The 25,248-nt window shown below is 39.2% G+C and overlaps 1 protein-coding gene across 3 annotated transcripts in view; it reads right to left on the reverse strand.

Annotated features, from left to right (window-relative positions):
* sez6b (seizure related 6 homolog b) overlaps window positions 1-25,248 on the reverse strand; it is a 244,389-nt gene that overhangs the window by 7,910 nt on the left and 211,231 nt on the right. For 2 of the 3 annotated variants that reach the window (XM_063494444.1, XM_063494443.1), the window contains exons 8-13: window positions 19,491-19,685; window positions 18,774-18,912; window positions 9,447-9,643; window positions 7,417-7,611; window positions 4,711-4,902; window positions 2,588-2,782 (exon numbers count right to left, since the gene is read on the reverse strand). In XM_063494444.1, coding sequence (XP_063350514.1) covers window positions 2,588-2,782; window positions 4,711-4,902; window positions 7,417-7,611; window positions 9,447-9,643; window positions 18,774-18,912; window positions 19,491-19,685 — 1,113 coding nt within the window. The remainder of the gene's footprint in view (window positions 1-2,587; window positions 2,783-4,710; window positions 4,903-7,416; window positions 7,612-9,446; window positions 9,644-18,773; window positions 18,913-19,490; window positions 19,686-25,248) is intronic. The other variant, XM_063494445.1, reaches the window with a different exon arrangement.

The raw sequence follows: 25,248 nt of genomic DNA on the forward strand, positions 1-25,248 counted from the left end.
TATTTACATTATACATGCTTCCCCTAGGTAGCATCATTAGAAGACATAGCATAAATTTTCACTGCTATGCAGATGATACGCAGCTCTATCTATCCATGAAGCCAGGTAACACACACCAATTAGTTAAACTGCAGGAATGTCTTAAAGACATAAAGACCTGGATGGCCGCTAACTTCCTGCTTCTTAATTCAGATAAAACTGAGGTTATTGTACTCGGCCCTGAAAATCTTAGAAATATGGTATCTAAGCAGATCCTTACTCTGGATGGCATTACCTTGGCCTCCAGTAATGCTGTGAGGAACCTTGGAGTCATTTTTGACCAGGACATGTCCTTCAAGGCACATATTAAACAAATATGTAAGACTGCTTTCTTCCATTTGCGCAACATCTCTAAAATAAGAAATATCCTGTCTCAGAGTGATGCTGAAAAACTAGTTCATGCCTTCATTACTTCCAGGCTGGACTACTGTAACTCATTATTATCAGGATGTCCTAAAAACTCCCTGAAAAGTCTTCAGTTAATCCAAAATGCTGCAGCAAGAGTACTGACAGGGACTAGAAAGAGAGAGCATATTTCTCCTGTTTTGGCTTCCCTTCATTGGCTTCCTGTTAAATCCAGAATTGAATTCAAAATCCTGCTCCTCACATACAAGGTCTTAAATAATCAGGCCCCATCTTATCTTAATGACCTTGTAGTACCATATCACCCTATTAGAGCACTTCGCTCTCGCTCTGCAGGCTTACTTGTTGTTCCTAGAGTATTTAAAAGTAGAATGGGAGGGAGAGCCTTCAGTTTTCAGGCCCCTCTTCTGTGGAACCAGCTTCCAGTTTGGATTCAGGAGACAGACACTATCTCTACTTTCAAGGTTAGGCTTAAAACTTTCCTTTTTGCTAAAGCATATAGTTAGGGCTGGACCAGGTGACCCTGAATCCTCCCTTAGTTATGCTGCAATAGACGTAGGCTGCCGGGGATTCCCATGATGCATTGAGTTTTTCCTTTCCAGTCACCTTCTCACTCACTATGTGTTAATAGACCTCTCTGCATCGAATCATATCTGTTATTAATCTCTGTCTCTCTTCCACAGCATGTCTTTCATCCTGTTTTCCTTCTCTCACCCAAACCAGTCACAGCAGATGGCCCCGCCCCTCCCTGAGCCTGGTTCTGCCGGAGGTTTCTTCCTGTTAAAAGGGAGTTTTTCCTTCCCACTGTCGCCAAAGTGCTTGCTCATAGGGGGTCATATGATATGATTGTTGGGTTTTTCTCTTTTTCTCTGTATTTATTATTGTGCTATCTACTGTACAAAATAAAGCGCCTTGAGGCGACTTTTGTTGTGATTTGGCGCTATATAAATAAAATTGAATTGAATTGAATTGAATTGAATTGAATTGAATCTATCTAAATAAGTCAGCTCCCTTAAAGTTTTCCAGTTAAATTGCTTAAGAAATGAACTTTTGATTGTTTGGGTTACCTGTAGTATATCAGGATTTATTTTTATGTATATATTTTTTATAAATCAGGTAAAAATAAAAAACATACTGAAGTGCATTTGGATATACTCCCTATTACTTTATTGTACTGTACATTGCAAAGATTACAGTACAGAATCCAAATGGCAGAAAACTCATAAAACACAGGGCAAAGTCACACACAGCAAAGCAGGATGATATTACAAAGGACCAGATGATATGCAAAGACAAGGGCAGAGAGGCTACACCTGGGAGGACAGCTGAAACCATTCAAGACAATGAGACAATGTACGAGAATGAGAAAAATCATTACCAAAATAAACCTGGAAGCACAGAGCAGGAACTATAATTGTAAGGAGATGTATTTTGTTTACTGAAATGTAATTTGTATTGGAATTATTATAATTTTGGTACAAAATGCAACAAAGGCTTATTGAAACCCTTTTTCTGCTCAGATATACTGTACCGTTTGCAATCAGACAACAAATCAGTTCATTATTTTGTGCATATACAGCAGCTTGGCTGTGCAACCTCTGAGACTCCTCTTGTAAAAGCAAATTACAGATGCATACCCTCACTGGAGTCCTGAGAGGTCTCTCCTGCCTCATGGTTGTTTGTTTAACATGTCCTTACTGCACCCTGTATCCCTGAGTTGCCTTGATCAAACAGCAGGCTCAGGGTAAAGGCTGCTCTTTTGTTATTTTAGCCTCTAGACTGGAACAACCTTCTTCAAAGTGTCAGGACAAAAACAAAAAAATTCAATTTGAAAAAAGACAGTTCTTTTTCATCTATGGCCTTTCACTGTGATTGATGTGAGTTTCTGCTTTTCCAAAACATACTTTTTTTCTTAAGATGATCTGTCTTTCAGTCTTTAAGGTTTCTTCATGGTCACGTTAATGTCTTCTTTCCAGATCGCGTTGCTATTCAAGGTTCATTAATACCTTTTTTTTGCATTTCTTCTTTGACTTTGGTATGTTTTGAATGTGATTTAATATGGAATTTACATTTTACCTTTTTGCTTCTGGCTTGGCCCCAACCAGTTTTGCTGAGCTGTTTTCCTTCACATGGTCTTAAAAAATGAATTGACAATGTAAAAACAAGTCACGCTGCAGTTTTCTACCTTTGCAGACAGGTGGCAGCCCACTCCACTGGGACGGGTGTCCAGGGACACAGTAGAGAATAGGTTCACCCAGCAGCTGATGGCCCCTCTGGCAGGAATAATGCAGGGTCTCTCCAGCCTGGAAGTGGAGCTTATTAGAGCTGGGCATCCCATAGGTGGGGGTTCCTGGATGATTGCAAGGCTCGAAGGTCTCAGCTGAAGGCAAAGTAATGAAAAATTATGGTCACAACTGTGTAATTAATTAACTCCATGGCAGGTCACAGAGTTGTTGTTAATTAATATTTCTAACAGAATGCCATTATTTCATCAGCGGGACAGGTGGAGAATGATATTGTCAAGATTTCAATTAAATTATGTTGGTTATTCACAATCTCCAAACAAAGACGGCATCTATTGTAACAGCATCACTGTCACTCTTACGATACTCACTAATAACTAAGAAATGTCAAAATTTCTGTCCTGATGGGAGTTGTGTCCTCCAGGATGACAGTACCACCATTCACAGGACACAAGGTCTTAATTAACGATTTGAAAATGATGAAAATGAGATTCCCCAGGTCTAATTGGAGATTTAATACACACTGAAGCTTGTTTGGTCTGGTTTGGTGTCCTGCTTGGGTTCTGGTTTTAAACAAAATTGGGTCATTAAATTTAGCAATGATGAAGTTAGTTAGACATCTGTAAAAGTGCAGTGATTGTCTCTATTTCTACAACTAGGATACTATAATCTGAATAGTAAAAGACTTAATGTAGTTGATGATACTAGTTCAGACAATTTTAAAGAAGGCCTTCATACCAGTTTTAAATTAATAAGCAGGCTTAATACTTTCCTTGTAGATAAAGCTTATATTTAGGGTTGGATCAAGTGACCTTGGACCATAGTAGTTATGTTGCCATAGGCTGAGGCTGCTGGGGGCTTCCTATGCTGTGCATTTCTTTTTTCCTCATTTCTTTTTTGTATTAATACATATTTATACACTACTATTACATTTACTCACTAGTAACTATTAAACTCTGACTCTTTCTCCCATAGAGTACATTTGTCCTGTCTCCCACTGCTCTCTTTTTCTTTCATTTCACCACCAACTGGTCATGGTAGATGGCTGCCCTTGCTAATCCTGGCTATGGCTGACGTTTCTTCCTGGTAAAAGAAAGTTTTTCTTTTCCAGTGACGTCAAGGGCTTGCTCGCAGGGGGCAATGTTGGGGTTTTGTTCTATTATTTAAGGGGATTGTATATAAAAGATGGACATAATGTTGCAGATGAGCAGTCCAGAGTTCACTGGTATGATGCAGAAAATTTGCATTTGCACTGTTTCTCTCATCTGTACCTTGGGCCTCACGGTTAGAAAGCTGACTTCTATCAATGCATGCTACATACACTGAGTGGTCTTCCAATGGACTTGTGTGTTTCGTAATAAGAAAGGTAAGAAAATCCCAGAAAGTTGATTCTGTTCATCTGGATGCAGCATTTTTTTAGTGAGGGTGTTTCTTCACTCATCAGAATGACTTCTTCAGTCTCAGCTGACAGGTGACAGCAGTTCTCCACAACCTTATAAGCAGTGTTGCATAATTACTAAAACTAACTCCAAATGTCTAACAGTTGTCACAACCACAACAACAACCTCATTTTTTATTAATATGCAAATTGTGATGATCATTGATCAATGGTGATTACTACACAGAGAGTTGGGGAATGTCTGTAATCACATCTGTCGATCAGCACTGTTTTCTGTCATATCCAACAGGCCTTGCAATACTATATTATCCCAATAGACCATTGCTCTTAGAGTGCCTGGTTTTTTTGTGTTTCCTAAAATTTCCAAAATTAAAAGTAGGACCAGAGGCACAGCTGTTAGCTTATCTCTTGTGAAGACTGACACCCTCTTTACTTTTCATTTTAGGCTTTTACAGTTTTTTTTAAATTCACAGTTTATTTATAAAACTATAAGCTCTTATTAAAAGTGGCACAAGTACAATGGCTACATACAGACCCATAAAACAGAGCTTACATATAAAGCTTACAAATACCTTCACACACCAGAAAAATCTCCTCATGAAGTCTGTCTACTAGTTTTAGTCATCTACAGTAATTATTAAAAGGGAAGGAAAAGTGTATACGTACGCAGGCATCTAGGTAGCTTCTGGCTCCACCTGGGTCCTGATGATCCCCGACTGAAGCAGGTTAGCAGGCTGTTTCCAGACAGAGTGAAGCCCTTGTTGCAGATATACTGGATAGTTGAACCTACGGTGAAATGAGTACCTGACAGCACCCGTCTGCTATGCTCCACCTTTCCAGGGTCAGTACAAGACACCACTGGGAGGACAAAGAAACAAAGATTGGTCATTACTGACCAATACTGACCAGCATTTTTTGTTCTTTACTCTCCTGTTTATTTTGTCTCACCTTAACAGAGCGACATTACTAACCATGACCCTAACTTCAATTCCAGCTGATCTGAAATGCTTTTAACAAGAAAAGCTCAAAGTAAATGTACCAATGGCGAATGAAGTATGCATGTAAAAAAGTGCAAAGAAAACCCCCAAAGAGTTTGCTTGTTGTGGTATCTCTTTGTCTTTGCCCTTGAATTATTGTAATATGTCACAGGGAGAAAAAAAATGACCAAAGGACAAATGAACTAAAATTACTCTTGCTTGGTGTCGTTTATTGCACTGGATTATTGAAATCTGAAGAAACAAGACCTACTGGCAATTTAACAGTTTATGTATTTAACAAACAGGGCTCAGTAGCATGTGGAAGAATCATACACAGTCACAACACCCTGGCATGTCTTCATGCTGGTCACCATCTTGGTCACACGCTGCTGCCCACATAGCAAAATTGGTATGGCCCAGATCTGGCCTACACAATGCACTTACACATGGGCCACATACTGCAAAGAATGACGGCCCTTTGGTGGCCCAGATCTGGTTTGCCAGAGGAGGCCCACACATGGGCCAGCACAAGGCCAGTTGCGGACACACTGGTGGTCCTTTGCTGGCCCATGTGTGGATTACCTCTGGCAAACTTAATCTGGGCCACCAAAGGGCCGTCATTCTTTGCGGTATGTGGCCCATGTGTAAGTTGTGTGCAGACATGGGCCAGTTGCAGACACACTGCTGGCCCTGTGCTGGCCCAGAACAGTTAAGCTCTGGCCCCAGATGTCAGCCTAATGTGTACCTTAATCAAGCCACGTAATAACAACATGTGCCAGAACATAATAGTGCAAAAGTAACATTATGAAACTCTGTTCAGACAGTGAATGGGCTGATTCTTACATAGCACTTTCCTTCTCTCCCAGATTACTTGTGCTCTGTACAACATGCCACATTCACCAATTACACACTTTCAGTAAACTGAGTGCTTCCTAACTACGTTCATATACATTCACACTCTTGACAAGCTGACTGGAGGAGCCAGGGATCGAACCGCTAACCTTTCGATTGGTAGGTGACCAGCTCTACCTCCTGAGCTACTGCCACCCAGTGGTAAATGTGAGTAAACCCTCATTAGGTTTTGGATAAAGTGTTCACTCACAAACCTGTCAAACCTGCATTTGAAACGTTGGCTACCATAGCAGTATAGTATTGCAACATGACATTTGAGTCTTCTAACTAAAATAGGAAAACAGGAACATAAATAGTGCCATCATTGCCAGACCTGGCCCACATCTGGTTGACATACACCCTGCTATGAAACCAGTCAGTCAGAAGTGCCAGCTTGATGCCAGATTCCCGGCCAGACCTGTTTTCTATGAGCCTGGGCCACATAAACCAAACCACAATTGGGCCAGATGTGGCATGCCATCACATAAACAGTGCCATCTACACCAGGGCTGGCCCATATCTGGATGACATACCATTTACCATGCCAGAAGTCAGCCAGCAGTGCCGGCTTGACACCAGATCTGGGCCAGACCTGTCTGGGTGTGGTAGGGCATCCTATTCTTCAACCAGCACTTGTTACAAAGTCAGTCAGTGCGGTTGTGTTGGTCACTCTGTCACAAACAGCACATCCAAGCTCATCCCAGAAGTGCTCATTGGGGCTGAGGTTAGGACTACAGGGAAGCCATTCCATCATCTCTGCTCCAAATTCTGGAGCTGGTCCCTGATAAACTCTGCTCTGTGGGGGCGAGTGTGGAGTTGAGATATGGGATTACCACTGGTTGCAGAATCTCATCTCAATAGCTCTCCTCATTGAGGTTGCCTCTGGTGATGACAAGCATTGTTTTACCAGTCAGGGACATGTCGTCCCACACCATCACGTCTTCTCCACTTTACAGCCTGTCTCTGATATTGTAGTTACAACTTTGCCTTCAAAGAGAGGGGCTCACTCCAAATAATTCTGCAGATTGGTTTTGTGGAACACCAGCTTGAAGTTGCACTGTGACACAAGCCCTATCAAGATCATTCAAACATGGCATGCTTGAAGCAGACATCAAGTGACCACTGTAGCAGGGTCCATGCTCACAGGTGGTCCTAACCTGGGGTGATAATCTAAAATGTTTGGAACTGGCAGAGAAGATTTGGCAAGTTTTTCATGGGTGCTGCTCAAACCATAAATGCATTTTTCACTCACAGGTGCTTCAACGCAAGGAGTCACTGTTAATTAGACAAATACACAGATTAACAGTGAGACTTACTTATTGTTTATCACTAAATACAAAGTTTTTAGCTGTAGCTCATCTGGACTATTGAATTTTGACCTAGAAATGGATGGCAGAGCTCATGGCTGATCCCAGTTTAATATGAAGAAGTTCACATACATGAAAGAAATTACTGTGTATGTAACTATCATCTTTCCCTTTACTTGGCTATACCGATTTCTCACCTCTCTCACAGCTCGGGAGATCGCCGCTCCAGGTGAGGTCCCACTGGCACATGAGTAGTTCGGAGCCTACCACCTGATAACCAGGGTAACACTGGTAAGTCACTACGGTGCCCTGAACCAACTCAGGGTGAGATGTACTCTTCCAGCCATTAGAGATCTCAGGGAGCTCAGGGCAAGTGTCATTACGAGCTACTTCTGCAGGAGACAGCAAAAAGAAGAAGACAAAAATCTGATGGATGTAAGGTTCGACTGAAAGGTGTTTTACAAGACTTTAAAGTTCTTTTAATCTTTTACTAATGTCAGTTAATCAGTCTCTCTACCTTTCAGTAATTATGGCTAAAATAATGTTTGAAGATACTGTTTTAAATCCAAAATGTCCATGTAATGTGATGTTTTTGCATAACTTGGAGAGAAACTGAGAGTGTTTGGCTAATACATTAGTAGGCAATTTTTTGGCCCTGCTCAAAATGTATGGATGAAGCTTGTAACTCTGGGTCAGTAGTGATTTTTGTGCTTGAAAAAACCTAGGGGTGGTGGGTGGCATTCCTACAACAACTCCATTTAGTACTATGTTCCTGCAGTAGTAAATGTGTTAATTCTTTGGAAATTAAAGTTATCTAAACTTATTGTGGAAAAGTTTCTGATAGGATTGGGATCACCTGGTACACACATGCTCCTCAGAAGATTTCACTATAAATAAAAAGATCCGTCTTTTAAAAAAAAATTGTCCATTTAAATTTGCTTTATGCTTCTCACCTCGCAAAAGCAATTTGACACTGTAATTGTTATATTAAATGGTTTGCTGCTAAAAAGCAGATTTTGATTTCACATTAACCTGTAAACTTAAAGCCAATTTACTCATGATTTCTATTCTCATTTCTTGTCTATGCAACCTGAAATAACATTGATTCTTATAACATCAAAAAAAGCATTATACATTGGTATTGTTTTCATAAGTTAGGCAGCTGTGTGCTGCTGTGTGTTGAGCAACATTATAAAATTTTACAGAGACATTAAAGTATGTATGAGGTGGACTCTTATTCCTATTGTGCACAAAAGAACATGCAACCAGCAAATTCTGTGCAGTGCCATTCTACCATTTGATTGGTGGTTTGTAGATGTGGCTTATAGCACATAAAACATCTCAAACCTGAATATCTTAATTTGTCTTCAAAGCTTAGACTCAGTTGTTGACAGTATTTTCCAGCAATTTAAATGACCTGTTCTCTGGGCAAACTGCCATACGTGTTTGCTTTCCTCTGCTCATTCCTACATAACAGCACTCCTCTTAGGAGTTTAATTTCACCAAACACACCAGTGTAATTGCATCTGGGCACTAGACAAGCAAAATTCTCCAACAACTGTCTGTTTTCATGTCTTGTGTTTACATTACTCCAACATGTTTCATGAACCGATTGTAACAAGCTGTCCCTTTCCTTTGCTGGTAATCTGTATTCCGTAGCTTTCCTTTTCCTCTGAATTTATTAGCTCTTATCAGATAAAGTGTGGTCGCTGTGGCATGGTGCTGCACTAATGAAAAATTCTGTCCAAAACCAGGGATGGCCTCTTATTGCTTCCATTTTTAGGTGCCATATCAGCAAAAATAAATTCAACCTTTTTCTTTTTGCCCAACTTTTTGCTTAATAATAAATATGTGTTAAGGGAAATAAGTATGAGGCTGCAGCTGCAAAAATGCATTGACAGGAGTGTAAGTTTTGTGGGTGATCCACTAAAAATGCAGCAACATCACTGCAGTAATGACAAGCATTCTACCCACTCCTGAGATGAGACACATAGAGGTGTTTTGCATTGTGTAGCGATCCCTGTGTCAAAATGTGACTAAAAACCTGAAACACTGCAAAACCACTATAGGTTTCACTTAAGGTTTAGCTTTCAGACAATGTCATCATTTGAGTTTAAAGAAAAACTTTCAAAAGCAGAACCAGTGTACAATGTATCTGGTTTAAAATTCACATGTGGAATATGGCAGAATGAATATGAGCTGAGGTATAATTGTGCCTAAGGCTTACCAAAGAAGTGGACCACAAAACCATTTCCATAGCCATAGACGTTAGTGGCAGGGTCAGACTGAAACTGGATGGTGACATCTGCAGTGGAGGTGTAGAGCTTAAAGCGGGACTTTGATCCTCCATACTGACCCAGCAATTTGGCTGTAAGGTCATCCCCATCATAAAAGGTCAACAGGTCATTCTTCCCGATATTTAACCTGAAACAAAAATACAAAGAATAAAGTTTTATCTCTTAGTGATATTTAGTATTTTATTCTTTTTTATTTATTTTTTTTGAAGGTACTTCATCCCTCCTCTCCCTGGCCTCACCTTTAAATTGCACCTTCTCCACAATAGATGTCCGACAGAGCTTAATGCTAATGGTAGGCCTCACAATGTGCTCATGCATTTTTAAAATGACAGCAATTACTCAAAGAGAGTGAAGACAAATCTGAGCCACACAAAGGTTACATATTACTAATGTAGAGTATTGCATTATTCATCAGGGGCAGGATAGGTCTGGTTTCTCACTGCAGAGAACAACGTCAAAATTTTAATGTGACATTACTCTAAAGTAAGGTCGTGGTTGATGACCAGAAAATGCACACTTAAAGTTCACAGTAGACTGAAAGTAAAGCTGCAACTTCTTTTTTTGGCTGCTTCTTTTGGGTCACCAGAGATCATCTTCCTCCATCTCATCCTATCCCTAGCATCCTCCTCTGTCATACCAACCCTCTTTCACTGTATCCAGGAAACTTCCACTGAGGTCCTCCATCCTGGAAACTCCATCTTCAATATCCGTTGTCCAATATATCCACTATACCTCCTTTGCACATGTTCAGACCATTTCAGCCTTGCCTCTCTATTTTCGTTTTTCAAAATGCTCAACCCATTTCTAATTCTGTCCATCCTCGTCGCTCCTAATGAAAATCTTAGCATCTTCGACCCTGCCACCTCCAACTTGGCCTCCTGTCTCTAGACTATACTTCCTTTCATTCTTGCTCCTATCCTTTTGACACTCATCTCCACCCACTTCACCCTAGAGTGGGTACAGTGCCCTTGCTTCCTCACCTCGCTTGTGCACTGTACATTGCTTTGAACTGTGCACAATGCACTGCATTTAAATTTATCTACCTTCACTATCTCTACTCTTTACATGTTCACCATTCTTTGCTAAACTCTTCCTTTGAATACTTTCCTGTTGTTCCTCATTCCACCATCATGTGTCCTTGTCCCCTTGTGCTTTACAAACCAAAACTAGTGGATTCTTCCTTTTCATTGCAGCAAGTCAGTAATAAAGAAGAAGAAGTATGTGTTGCTTAGAAGGCAAAGAGTAAAAGTAGACAATTTTTCCTTGTTTTTTACATAAAATCTATTGTTACAGCTGGGCGCAATACGAGAGTGACCCCGTTAGAGCCTTTATTTAGTTTTAGTTTCTTTGTTTTCCATTAAGTTATTGGTTATTGGCCAAATACAGTGGTTGAACTAAAATCAGTTCAGATAGTAACTAAGTTTTTGCCTACAACATATATGATTAACTCAATAAAATGTCCTGTAAATAGTGTTTATATCATTTATACTTTAAAACGATCTCCATCTTGCAAACTGCAACATTAGAATGCAATTTATGATCATTTATTGGCACATTAAATACATTTAGTTTTGATATTCAGGTAGATATACTTGTCTTAGAGAGATGTTTACTTGATACTTCATCCACAAAGTGAAGTCTCCAAGCCCAAGCTAAGATAACACTGCTGACATTGGTAGACCTTCAGTCTATGACTGTTGCACAGGATGAAAGATTCATTCCCTAATGAATAAAGAGATCATATGTTTTTGGGCACTCATTCTCCTCCCACATAACCCCCCCCCCCCCCCCCCCCAAGTCCCTAATCTTTAAAAACAGTAGTGTGAACTAGTATGTTATAGCCAACAGTCAGAACAAAAATAAAATTAATGACGTCTTGAACCTTTACAGAATTTTCATGAGACACACAAGACGTTGTTTTTCATCTGCCTCAGGATGAGTGTCACAATGTTAATAGTCAATAATGCAGAGATTTCCCTCTAGGAGAAGATTGAGTTAATATTGTGGTGAATAACTACAGTCCCTCGCTTGAAAGGCACAGTGCCTTTCATTTGCACTGATTTGACCAGAGCTGGAGCTCTTTTAAACCTCAGGGCTATTTGAAAATGTCACCTGGGGTTGAGCTATCTCTTTGTAGAAGGAAGATTTAGAGCATGGAAGAAATGGCTTAGCCAGAATAAAGCCGTGACATGCTCTTTGCTGTCGCTAATTAATCACCAGTGGCTCCTGATAAAACTCATTAGCCAGCCTGAGATTGAGCTATTAATCACTATGGGAATGCTGGAAAATCAAATGTTCAAGAGGCGTGGAAAGAATCGACACATGGCAATGCCTAGAAAAAGATACAATTTTTTATTATTTTTCTCTTTCAAGGAAATGGTGGGAATGTGACTGAGCTTGTGAACAGATGATAATATGATTGTGGAGTGTTTATTTTTCCACAGGCAGACCCATTTGTCTTCTCTCAGCTGTAGAGAAGCTGAGAAAAGAAAAATGGTCACACACAGTCTTAGCTCTTGTTATTATATACTTGTTAGGACTTCTCACTGAACAAATTACATTGCAATAACGCTAACTGTAACCCACTAAACTTAGCAAGGCTTGATCAAGATCCAGTATTTACCAGGTTTCAAGCTTTAGGATTCTAACTGAGAAACAAGAGTGACAGCAATGACTGAATTTTTTTAGTGGCACAAATCAGTCACATCCTGCAGGATTTAACAGGGAATAATCCTCAAGTGGTCTCAGCAGGTGATACACATAAATCCTGAAAGGTGTCTTTCTAATCCATTTATATTCTAAATGATAATTCTAGCAATTGTTGTGATTATGACTGTACATTCACACAGACTCAGAAAAACATAATCCATTCCTCTTGACATCCAGTTTGTGTAAGCAGGTTTCCCATTAGGCAGTCACTAGTAAACTGCCAAGTGGCCATTGTCACACAGTTTAACATGAAAACTGCAATAGTAGTTGGTAGGTTCAGAAAAATGAAATACGGATGGTTTCATTCTATATGTTACTATGCTGTTTGTCCATTGCTTATCTCACAATGAATATTTAATAAAACAAACGCACAGTTTCTTAGGCAGTGGTTGCTAGATGACTGAAGACCAGTGTTTGGTGTAACATGTTACACCCATGTTACTGCAATCGCATTACATTTTTCAGTAACGGATTAATCTAACACATTGCTGTACTGATTTTAATAATTACATTACAGTTACAATTATGTTTTCACCTGTTTTACATTACTTTTTCAGTTATCTGCAGTCAGATGCACAGAAGCAGCTGAAAACACGCAGTAACAGGAGAAGGAACTGTCATGGACGACCCTTCCTCTGCACCATCAACACACAGAGGAAGTGGCAGACATGTGTTACCTGTGTGTCTGTGGCTAAGATTTATTCTGAACTTTAATACTTTATAACCTCTGGCCAGACTTATCAGGACGTCCTTGGGTTTTGTATCATTTGGGGATTTGAAATCTTAGTACATTTAAGTTTAAAGATTTATATAAACTTTACCATTATGCTAGTGTTCTAGTTTTGATTTGGTATTTGTTGAATGTTTGGTTCCTTTATTGATTTCTTATGACTCTCAGACAGTTTTATCTCTGCTGATATTGAGTTTTCAGTTCACTTTACGATTAACTTTCTGGTTATTATAGTTGAATTTCAGGTTTGCAATCCTTAGTTTTGGTTCAAGACGTCACTGTTACTAATGATAGTTTTTAGTTCCCTCAGCGTTTTCCTATATGTTTCTCCCTCTGTCTCGTTTCTGTGTTCTACGGTCTGACATTGGATGTGTTAGTATTCACCTCTCTATCTGTTCTCTTGTTTATTCCATGACTTTGTTTCCATGATGTTTCAGTTCTGTGTTTGTCTTTGATTATTTCGTCCCATGTCTGTGTCCATTCTGTGTCCATCTATCTTATCTCTAATAAGTCCACTGTTTGTTTATATTCCAGTCTTCCCTGTATCCATTGTCAAAATGTCTTTTATGCTCCCTCTGTTTATACTCCTGTGTGTTTTTATTCCTCAGGCGTAAAAGGCTGATGGGGTATTGTCATCACCCTGCCAGATGGGTGGGCGGGTGGTTTGGAAACCAACATTGGGAAATACGATAACTCATTGGCTATGTTTTCACTCAGGACAGTCCAGTTCTTGCTTCTCACCATTGTCAGAGGATTTTAATATTTAATTTAGATTGTTAAGCCACCTAACACTGAGGAGTCAGTGTTAGGTGGCCTTTTTTATGCTTTTTTATAAGCCTTTTTTTATGCTGAATGAACTCATGGAATTAGTTAAGCCTTTTGCTTTTTAGCTGAACCAACAAAAATGCTGAAGATAACAGTTTGACAGACAGAAAATTGTATCTTTGCAACACAAACGTGACTCCCAAACTTTTCGTATTCACACAGACTCAGACTGATGTGCCCTTAAAAAGAACTGAAGACAGTGTGTAGGACAAAAGAAGTGGCAGGCCTAAAACACTACTTTTACCGGTTGGCAGGTGAGGAGCTTCATCACAGCACTGTCTTAGATAAAAAGGAGAGACATCACTTTACTTTGCTACGTTTTTTTATGCCTATTTTTCAATGACAGAACACCGCTGACTCCTGCTTACCTCAAAAATATTATTATTAAATTTGCAGATAACACAACACTTGTGGAGCTCATCTCACATGGTAATGAGACCGCCTACAGAGAGAAGTGCATAAACTGGTTGAGTGGTGCGATTTCAACAACCTGACACTAAACATCAGAAAAACAGAAGAGCTCATTACACACATCATGTGTCAATAGGGGGAGCTCCTGCCACTGAAAATCGAAGAAGTGGGGAGGGTGTCCAGCTTTAAATTGTTATCAGTAAAAAAATATTATATATATATTTACATATATGTCTTAACTTGAATCATATTTCCTACATCTGGTATTTTTCTTTATTTTTATTGCAAGGTATTGCTTAAAAATGTATTGTGCAACACATTCACGTTTTCAGGGGAAAAATTACACTGAATTGATTGAATTAATCTTCAGGAGTTAAGCTATTTAAGTCTATTTTTATTCCATCGTATGTTGTTTTTAAGCATTTTAAATTCTTATGGTATTTTTTATTTCTTAAGATGACTTTTTTTTTAATACATAAAGGGTGTGAAAAAGTGTTTGCCTCCTTCCTGATTTCCTATTTTCTTTGTATTATTGTCACACTTTAATATTTTAGAGGATCAAAGAAGTTTAGATATTAGACAAAGATAACACATGTAAACAGAAAATGCAGTTTGTTTATTGAAGGTGTTTATTATTAGGGGGAAAAAAATCCCACATGGCCCTTTGTGAAAAAGTGATTACTCGCTAAACCCAATAAATGGTTGGGTCAATGTTTTCCAGAGCTATTCACACACCTGTTCTGAATCAAGAAAACACTTTAGTAGGACCTGCCTGACAAAGTGGAGTAGACCAAAAGATCCTCAAAAGACAAACATCATGCTGCTATCCAAGGAAATTCAGGAACAAATGAGAAAAAAAAGTAATTGAGATCTCTCAGTCTGGAAAAGGTTATACAGCCATTTCTTAAGCTTTGGCAGTCCAGCGAACAACCAACCATTATCCAAAAATGGCAAAAACATGGAATAAAACAACATCCAACATCTTTGTTTATTATTTAAATTTGTTTGATGATCTTAAACATTTAACTGTAACAAAAATACAAAACAATAAGAAATCAGGAAGGGGACAAACACTTTTGCACACCACTGTACATTAAAAAAAATTATACATATTGTTTCTAATTTATTGAGCATGTCTGCAATACAGCTTTTGTTCATTCAAGAGAGACAACAAATTTCATTGAAAGTCACATGTAAAAACAAGAAAAGATATCCTATTCTATTCTACACCCAGCTGTCCTTCCGTATTTCTGATGAAGCCTCTTTTTTTCTACCAGGATTGTATCATGTTGTAAACAATAATGAGTCTCTAGCCAACACTAACACAGTAACACTAACACTAGCCAAATGAACTGATCTTTGGGGTCTAATGCATTGAACAGTATACATTGCATAGGGTGACTATACCCTACAGACTCTCACTTTGGAGAACACTTTGAAATTATGAAGAAAGACAGAAGTGTAATTTTCTGTTATTAAACTAAAACCATTCTTTTAAAGATATTTTATTCTCATAGCTTGTGTCTTATCCATTTGTATACAAACAGATAAGTAAAGGCTGCAGAGAACAGTGGTTTGAAATTATTTTTAGCAACTTTGTATCCAACCAGCCAGTATTTTAAGAGAAAACTAATGTTTGCTAGTTACGGATGTTTGATTTTAGAGTCTGTAGAGTGGTTAGAAAAAATGTGATGGTATTCCAGTCCTCCAATGCCCTCCTGCCATTTTTTTAATCTCTTGCTCTCTACCTTGGCTCTTTGTGTGTGTGTGTGGTGTGCACGTATATGAGTTAACCACACTATACCTTACAGGGGCAGGCTCCTCCTGGGATCTCTGCCCTCGTCCCGTGCATATGAAACGTGTCTGTCTGTGTGAAAAGTGAGGATTTTTGCCTTTTCCTGCATTTTGTCAGCTCAGTGCAATATTTGCCTTAAATAAAGGTGAACTAAAATTCTTGCAGAGAGTCAGACTGACCCAACATATCAAGGATCATTACTGTTGATGAGAGCTGATTCTCTATCATATCGAGACCTTTTCTCCACTCCGTTACATATTCCATTTGTACGGGGTGGAGAGATAGTCTCTCACTCACAGAACCAAGGTTACAATGTAACCGTACGGTCTCTGGCTATGACACAGATATCACAAAGCAGTCTTGAATAGAAGACTCCGTGCTGTCACATTTGGTTACAAGAGTGTGCTTGCAACCATGTGTGCTCATTCACATGGTAGTCATTTTGAATTTGTCCCCTCAAGTCAAACTGTTTAATACAGTTCTGCTGTAACATCCTGAGACATCAACTTGAACTCTGGTTCAAGTTTTTTTTCTCCAAACCAACACACTGATTGTATTGGTGGGAAGAGTACACACACACACACACACACACAGGTGCCTCCCTGCTGCTAAATTAAATTCTAATTGAAGTGTTGCTCTTTTGACACTGTAGAGTACTGGAGTATTAGACAACTGGGAGCAAGGATGGACAAGGAGACAACCTTATAGTGTGGAATAGTTTGAATCACGCCTAATTGTACAAGAAGCTTTAATGTAGGACATCATTATCAAACACAGGCTGATAATCATATAAAGATAAGTCATCACTCGGCATCAAACACTGATGAGATAAAGTTACAACAGTTTTAAGTTCCCCTACAGAAAGAGAGGACAAGACTCTGTGTGATATTATTCATTTTACTTCCTTCAGTTCTCTTTAATCACACTTGTACTTCCTCGTCTTTCATTTGAAAGCCATCCATGAAACTCATTTATTGATAATATCTCCCCCTCCATCAGACAGATGGAGCTGGTGATATGTATATGTACACATGTGCACAGGTGCGCAATGTGAGGAACCAATACCCAGGGACCATGTTAAAGGCCTCATTTATCTCTGTACACCAGAGATAAGCTTAGGGAGAACATCTGCTATTGATAAACCTGATATAAATGCTCAGGCACTGAGGGGGGGGGGAGTTGTGCTAGATCAGATGTTAGTTCCATGGACATCTCTGTTTTGGTTAAATCCCATGACCATTCTCTGGAAATCTGGACCACAGTATGTGCTGACACCTTTAGTTTGAGCTACAGATTCTTCACAGATTATTCCCGTTCACTGACACTGACACATGTAACAATGTGCCTGAGAAAGTCTAAATCCCCAATTATCATCCTAAAAGTGACAATATACAGTAGAAACCACAGATATGATTCTTCAGGAAAGCGGGGGAGCAACAGGGGTTTTGACAGCTATCTGCTTATGACATTTACTTCATTCTACTAACATTCAATCTGTTGTGATGATATTTCTTATTGTAGCTTCCAACAATTGAACAAAGTAAATTTAAAATAGCTGATGTTGCATTTAATGTCATATGTTTTATTCCTGCCACCTTCCCTGAGAGAATATTAAAGGATCATGTGGAGTTTTTGACCATTAACAGTGTTAAAACAATGATTTTTATCAATTTCCCTGATGGCAATATAGAAAGAGTAGGAGAAAGCTTTAAGCTGGTATTGGATTATGAATTAGAGGACCAGATCAGTGAAGAATCAAGCTTCTAATTTCAACAGCAGTAATAAATCAAATCAGAATCATCAGAATGATGATCTCACATGTAGCTAAAATAGCAGAAGTGAGTAACTACATTGGGTCATTCGGTGCCTTTCTGACTTTATACTATGTCCAGACTTCAGACCAGATTGTAATATGCCAGACAGCTAAACCAAGACCTCAGAGAAAGAACAGAAGACATGAGGGAAACAGAATCCTCCTTTGAGTTCTCACATGTAGCCCGTGTCATATTATGGAGAACACGTGTTTCAGGTCCATGCTTTATAGTAACTTTATTCTTAAAACACAGATTTGGCTGCCAGGGAAGTTTGACTTTTACATCACCTGCTCAGCAGCAATAATTACTGATGTTTGCAAACTCCCTCTCAAAATCCAGAAGAAGCCATTAATCAGTATTTCTCAAAGTACAACACAGGTGGTGCTCAGAGAGAGAGAGAAAAGCGCAGCTTAAGATGCATCTGATGCAAATGAGCCCCCCTTAATTTGCTTGCAAATGGCAAATGATTTTCTATGGCTGACTGACTTATCAGGCCTTGACAAAGCAGGGTGTGCTGTTCTGTGTCTTCACCTTGGCACCACAATCACAGGAAACACACACTCTCATGCTGTACACTTGCACCCTGTACTCCACACAGCAGCCATTACAAGAGTGCAGGGTTGGGGATTGGGGGAGGGCTCCTAAACAAATCCCTGATATAATTAGTTTTCTCCACTGCACCTAATTAACCTTTGTCTGTGTGCCATTTACACATCTCATTCACAAGCTGAGCATTCGTTCATTAGCTGCCTGTTGTGTTTTTAATGTGTTTTACTAGTCATGGTGAGGTAGCGCTTTGTTAGTGTCATACTGTTTCTGTGGATGTGTTTGAAGCCTGGGACTGCTGTATGTATCAGCAAAGGAGATAAAGCAAGTTTTGTGATGATTAGATGCTGCTTTAGTAATGTGGTTTTATGCTCATCAAAGGCCAAAGGAGTGAAATAGATTGAACATGTGGAAGATGGATACGTACACTTGAATATCTAGCATGATCCTCTTGTCCTCCTCAACGTGGATTCCCCAGATACAGTCCTGGCCTTTATCATAGGATTCAGGCCAGTTGGGAGAGAGCACCACACCAGCTGAGTCTGTGATCTCACCACTGCACACAGCTGGAACACAAACACACACAAAAAAAGCATGTTTACAGTTTAAACCTATAAGTCATCATTAGAGATCACTCTGTCCCTTTGTTTTGGGGTGTGTAACAAGCAAATTGGATGCGTGATCTCACTAAATATAGAAACAGAACAAAAAGTTTTGTAATACAAACAATTAAAGAAATGAAGTCTGGTGTCAGTTTTGTATTGTTGAGAGTCAATGTTTAATTATCTGTCATCCCGGGGCCATAGAAGTCAGTGAGCCCCCCGAGCATTGGCAAATAGACTCATTCTTATATAGTGCTTTTTACAACATGCCACATTCACTATGTTTTAAGTGACATTCAGACACATTCATATCTTGCCCAGGGATATTTGGCACGCAAACTGGGGGAGCCAGGGATCAAACCACCAACCTTCCGATCAGTAGATGATCTGCTCTACCTCTGAGTTCACCCCTAAGTGTTAAGATGGGTGTATCAAGGGGAAAGTGACTCAAAATGGACAAAATTGCTGCAAAAATGTAGAAGATGACAAGAAAGAAGCACAAGTAATCCAAAGATGCATGTCAATGAATCAGGCATACAAACCTCTGCAAGCAGGCTCAGTCTCATTCCACTGTGGATTGTTAGGATCCATGCATTCAATGGTGACAGATCCCTGTTCCAGAGTATACCCCGGGTCACAGGCAAACTCCACCACAGCTCCTACTGACCAGGTGTTGTCAGTGCTGGTCATGTTACCGTACTTCACAAAGGGTTCATAGCAGTGACCCGCTGCAAAAGCTAGAGAGATGTAAGTTATGTTACAAAAATAGTTGTAGGAAGGAGTTAGAATGCATCCATCCATCTATTTGCTTCCGCTTATCCTTTTCAGGGTCGCAGGGGGTGCTGGAGCCTATCCCAGCTGTCATAGGACGAGAGGAGGGGTACACCCTTGACAGGTCGCCAGTCTGTCACAGGGCTAAAACACAGAGACAGACAACCATGCGCGCTCACATTCACACCTATGGGCAATTTGGATTAATCAATTAACCTATCCCAACAAGCTGCATGTCTTTGGACTGTGGGAGGAAGCCGCAGTACCCAGAGGGAACCCACGCAAACACGGGGAGAACATGAAAACTCCACACAGAAAGACCCCGGCCTGATGGTGGAATTGAACTCAGGACCTTCCTGCTGTTTGGCAACAGTGCTAACCACCGTGCTGGAGTTAGAATCTCCATTAATAAATAATAAACAATTGTTCATATTTGCCCTTATATATATATGTTCAAAATCCATCTTTTAGAGTGTGCATGTGTCAACCACCATGCAGCCTGTTTCAGTTGCTGCTTTTTCTCTTTAGTTTAACTTTTTTCTTACTAATTTGTTTGTCCTTTACTCTGTACTTAGAGTGTTCATCTGCATTAATAGCTTTCTTTTCTACATCATTTTCATCATTTTATTAAAATATTCTGATTCTGAGATCAAATGTATTTTGTTTATATTTTCTTAAAAATGTGATTTTGTTAAAATCATATTGCATCTTTCACTAGATTTATTTCAAGGTCTCGTTTTTCAAGTGAAACACAGAAAAGAAAACATTAGTTAACAGATAGTCAAGCTTCATAACAAAAAATGTTTAAAGACTGATGCAAAATAGTGAAAAATATTATATTTAGTTCAGTAAAGCTATGAACCATATTTTAAATTTTACCTTCATCTATGTATTCTGTGGTAACTTGTAGGTTTTGACCCGTGTCTTAAACCAGCCAAACAAACAAACAAAAAAAACAATCAATTGTTTGTTATCCAATTTGTTTGGTAAATCTTTTTGGGCTTCCTTAGCCATTAAAAGATTGGTTTTAATATTTTTGGTGTGGTCCCCAGAGCCTGTCTTTTTACAGCATATCGCTCGTTTTCAGTCTAAAAAAAAAAAAAAAAGGTAAATTAAACCTGAAACCAGTTTTATAAAAAACTTTAAAAGTTGTCATATTACATTTAATATTACAAAGAATGATTATTATTATTTTAACAATAGTATCATCTGGGGGATTATGGGCCACTTCATGAAAAACACACAAAAAAATATTTTGGGTTTTTTTCCCCAAAAAAGAGTTTTTTGGTTTTTGTCAGGGTGCCACATGCAGGTTTGCCTTTGTAAATCTGTAGATTTCATGCATAGCTGATTTTGTGTCATTGACTGCCCAGATTTTTTTGTTGTATTTGTCTGGCTTGCTGTGCATGTATTGCCTGAAGTATTCTCCATGAAATGTGGCAAAACATTCATCTACTGTCACCTCTGACTCTGTGTTGAACATCAGTAGAAGGAGCTGCATCCATCTCTCCCATCTCATCCCTGATGGGAGCAGGCTTGTCAGATTTTGCTCTAGTGTCTGTTGCCAAATCCGACTCTTGATAGCATTCAAAATGTCTGAAGTGACATGGTTGCCCAGAAAATATTTCTGCATAGAGACTGTCAGTGGCCTCGTTGCTGAATCTTTACACTCCAGCAAGAAGAAGAACACCAATATAAGCATCCAGGTATTCCTCAAAGTCATTCTAAATATTTCTGTGGACTTATTTCTATTTCAAGATTTGTCATGAAGCTGATATTCTTTAGTGACGATGACATTAACAGATTGAAACATGTCATGATGTCACTTATTCTTGTCACTTGAGGTGGCTTTAGCTCAGAAGGTAGCGCAGGTCCTTTACTGATAGGACAGTTGGTGATAGGACAGTTAGAAAGCACTTAAAGTGTAGAAGAAAGTGCTTGGGTGAATGTGGCATGTTGTATTAAGTGCTTTGAGTGTCCCAGGAGAGTAGAAAAGTGTAATACATACAAATTAGTCCATTTACAGCAAACCTGGTAATCTCAGGGGACATTTAGATGCTACTACATTTTGATGCATCCTACCATGTAGGCCAGGAGCTACTTCACTCCAAGAGGAAACATATTTAGAGCAGATCGTCAATTAAGCAAAAAAATATAAGCATTTTACCACATTTGTTGGCATGTTATGCTGCAACTCCACTCTGAGAATCTTTAAAAGATATTATTCATATATTTCTTTATGTACCTGTCATTCACTACTTTGGTATCATCCTTTAATTTGAAAATTCTGTATAATCACATATTTGCTTTAGCTTTGCAGTCCACCACAATTCAGAAAGACCTTTATCATAATAAATATTTAGAAAATGAAACATAAGAAAGGTTTTTTTTTTACTTTAAGATAAACCTAATTTCTTACAGTCTGTAATACAGAATTTTCACATTTAAATTCACAGAACTTCCTTACTACGCCTCTTGAAATAATGACTATGTTTTTAAACTTTGTTGTCGGTCAATACAATCTCTCTCTGCAGCACCTAAAGCCTTCTGAAGCTTTGTTTCAGAACAGTACAATATCATCTGCATACAAAAGAACGAGCAAAGTCTTAGACAGACGTCCTCATCACTTATTTCCATTCTACATTTCTCAACCAGCAATGACTTCCTCATTATAATGTCTACCCCTAAATTACAGTCAAACAATTTAGAATGCCAGTTTGGTCCATCACACATGACTTAGCATATTGGGATAAATTATATACAGATTTAAGTTTTAATTACTATTACCCTATTTGTTGGATTACTCCCTCCAAGTTAAATATTTTGGTAACCAGTAAAATCAACTCTTCAGAACTTTCCTTACAAATGAAAATAGAATCACCATCACTCACCACTTCTTCTTCTCATCTTATTTTTATCTGGGCTTTGGATCTCTTCTTCAGAGAAAAAGTCATTGATAAATTCATTAACTAAATATTTATTGATCTTGACATCAAGCAAATAAGTTTCCCTCTGTTTTAGATGTTTACAATGTGCATAAAACTGTTATTCTGTTATAGATATCTGCTGTGAATGAGTTACTATTCATAATCCTCCAATACTCTTTAACATTCTTATTTTTAAGCATAATTATATGCATTTGTTTTTAATTATTATGTGTTTACTCTTTCCGATAACTTTTTTATTACAAGCTTGTAATTTTTTTTAAAGTGACATTGTATTTTATACGTTATATTGTAACTCCTTTCATTCTCACACTCACCACTGAACCAGGCTTTATTTTGTCTTCTCTTCACAATATTTACATGTTTTTCAATATATCAAATCTTACAGCATGTTTTATATTTTATATTTATATACACCTTTTTGCATCAACTTTACGTTTAGAAAAAGTCCAGCAGGTAATAGTAGGGTAACAAGGCTGAAACATGAACATAATAATGTGGTAAAGTTATTACCACTCATTTACCTCTGGTAGTTTTTTGTAATAAGTAGGAAAGAGAGCTGCAAAATGTTATAATATTTTATTAACCATGTTAATAACATTTTAAAACAAACTACCAGGAAACACCTGTGGCAGTTTCTGTGTAATACGCATTGGATTTAATACTATGGTAAATATAACTGATTAAAACAAGCATCATTAAGTCTGTAATGAACTGGAAACACTTGTGCAAAATGCTAATAATTAAGGTAAAAAGAATAATGCCTATGAATTCATTGGATTCATATAGGAGTGTAGACGACCCTCTTTCAGAGGATAGTTTATGTCTGCATGACAATACATAATATAGATATTTCCAGTAGGAAAGAAAGTGGTCATGGAAAACATTTAAAATGTCCAGTACACAAAAATAAGATGCCATCTATGTTCTACTGCTTGTCCAATTCATAGCTGTGGGGTTGCAGCAGCACCATCCTGCACCTCCTTCATCATTGATTGATAGGGGCGATCGTGGCTCAAGAGTTGGGAGTTCGCCTTGTAATCGGAAGGTTGCCGGTTCGAGCCCCGGCTTGGACAGTCTCGGTCGTTGTGTCCTTGGCCAAGACACTTCACCCGTTGCCTACTGGTGGTGGTCAGAGGGCCCGGTGGCACCAGTGTCCGGCAGCCTCGCCTCTGTCAGTGCACCCCAAGGTGGCTGTGGCTACAGTGTAGCTTGCCATCACCAGTGTGTGAATGTGTGTGTGACTGGTTGTGTAAAGCGCTTTGGGGTCCTTAGGGACTAGTAAAGCGCTATACAAATACAGGCCATTTACCATTTTTGTTTGACCCCTAACCATCCAGAGATCCAGCCCCCTCATCCAGCAAGTAGCACCAAGCCACCCGCTTGAAAATGCTGAAAACATTTTGAAAGAAGAACAATGCTAAAGCAAGTGTGATGTATGGCAGTTCTTTAAGCAATAATTTCATAGTTACGGACTGTCCTAATGAAAAAAACTGCACCATTATAATTTGTGTATAAAGTAAAATAATTCATCTTTTTCCTTTTTTACCCCCACAACACTACATAATTCACTGGGGATGGATAGCTATGTTCTGAGTACACCAAACCTCCAACTGCCTCACTTAAACTGTTGAAACTGAAGCGCTTAATTTTTGGGCAAATAGTCTAAATATCACTAGCCACATATTAGCCACACAGCCTCAGAACTGATGGGGATCATGCTTCCGGAAGGCAACACTGCAGACATTTAGGACAGCTACAATTACCGGGGAATTCCCAGGAACCACCAAGAGGCCACTAAGAAAGCTGCAACCACCAAGTACCTGCAGAGAGTAAAGCAAGTCCTGTGAGGAGTCAGCTGAATGGTAAGAACAAGATCCGGGCTATCACACCTTTGCCATGGCCATGTACAGGTACCCTGCTGGGATAATAAGCTGGCCAAAGGAGGAGATAGCAGCCACTGACATCAAGACAAGAAAGCTCCTGACCATGAATGAAGGGTTTTACCCCAAGACAAGCACCCTGAGTCTGTATGCTAAGCCAAAGAAAAGATGCCGGGGGCTAGTGAGTGCCAGAACCACTGTCCAGGATGAGCCAACAAACATCCATGAGTACATCAGGAAGATGGCCACAAGTGACTGCATGCTCAGTGAATAACTCAGCCAGCAGAAACCCAAAAATGAAGAGGAGAAGCCATCATAGGACAGGCCCCTGCATGGTATGTACCACCGGCAAATAGAGGAAGTGACTGACATCCAAAAATCCTACTGATGGCTGGACAAAGCTGGACTGAAAGACAGCACAGAGGCACTAATCAGGGCAGCACAGGAACAAGCTCTAAGTACAAGATCCATAGAGGCAATGGCCTACCACACCAGGTAAGACCCCAGGTTCAGGCTGTGTAAAGATGCCCTGAGATAATCCAGCACAAAACAGCAGGGTGCAAGATGCTAAGCAGGCAGGATATACGTGGAACACCGTAGCCAAGCGGCCGGCATAGTATACAGAAACATCTGTGCTGAATACCGCCTAGAAGTCCCAAAGTCAAAATGGGACCTTGGGTGGTTGAGAATGACTGGGCTAA

The sequence above is a fragment of the Pelmatolapia mariae genome, linkage group LG14 (assembly GCF_036321145.2).
Source record: "Pelmatolapia mariae isolate MD_Pm_ZW linkage group LG14, Pm_UMD_F_2, whole genome shotgun sequence".
In the NCBI taxonomy this organism is placed as follows: domain Eukaryota; kingdom Metazoa; phylum Chordata; class Actinopteri; order Cichliformes; family Cichlidae; genus Pelmatolapia; species Pelmatolapia mariae.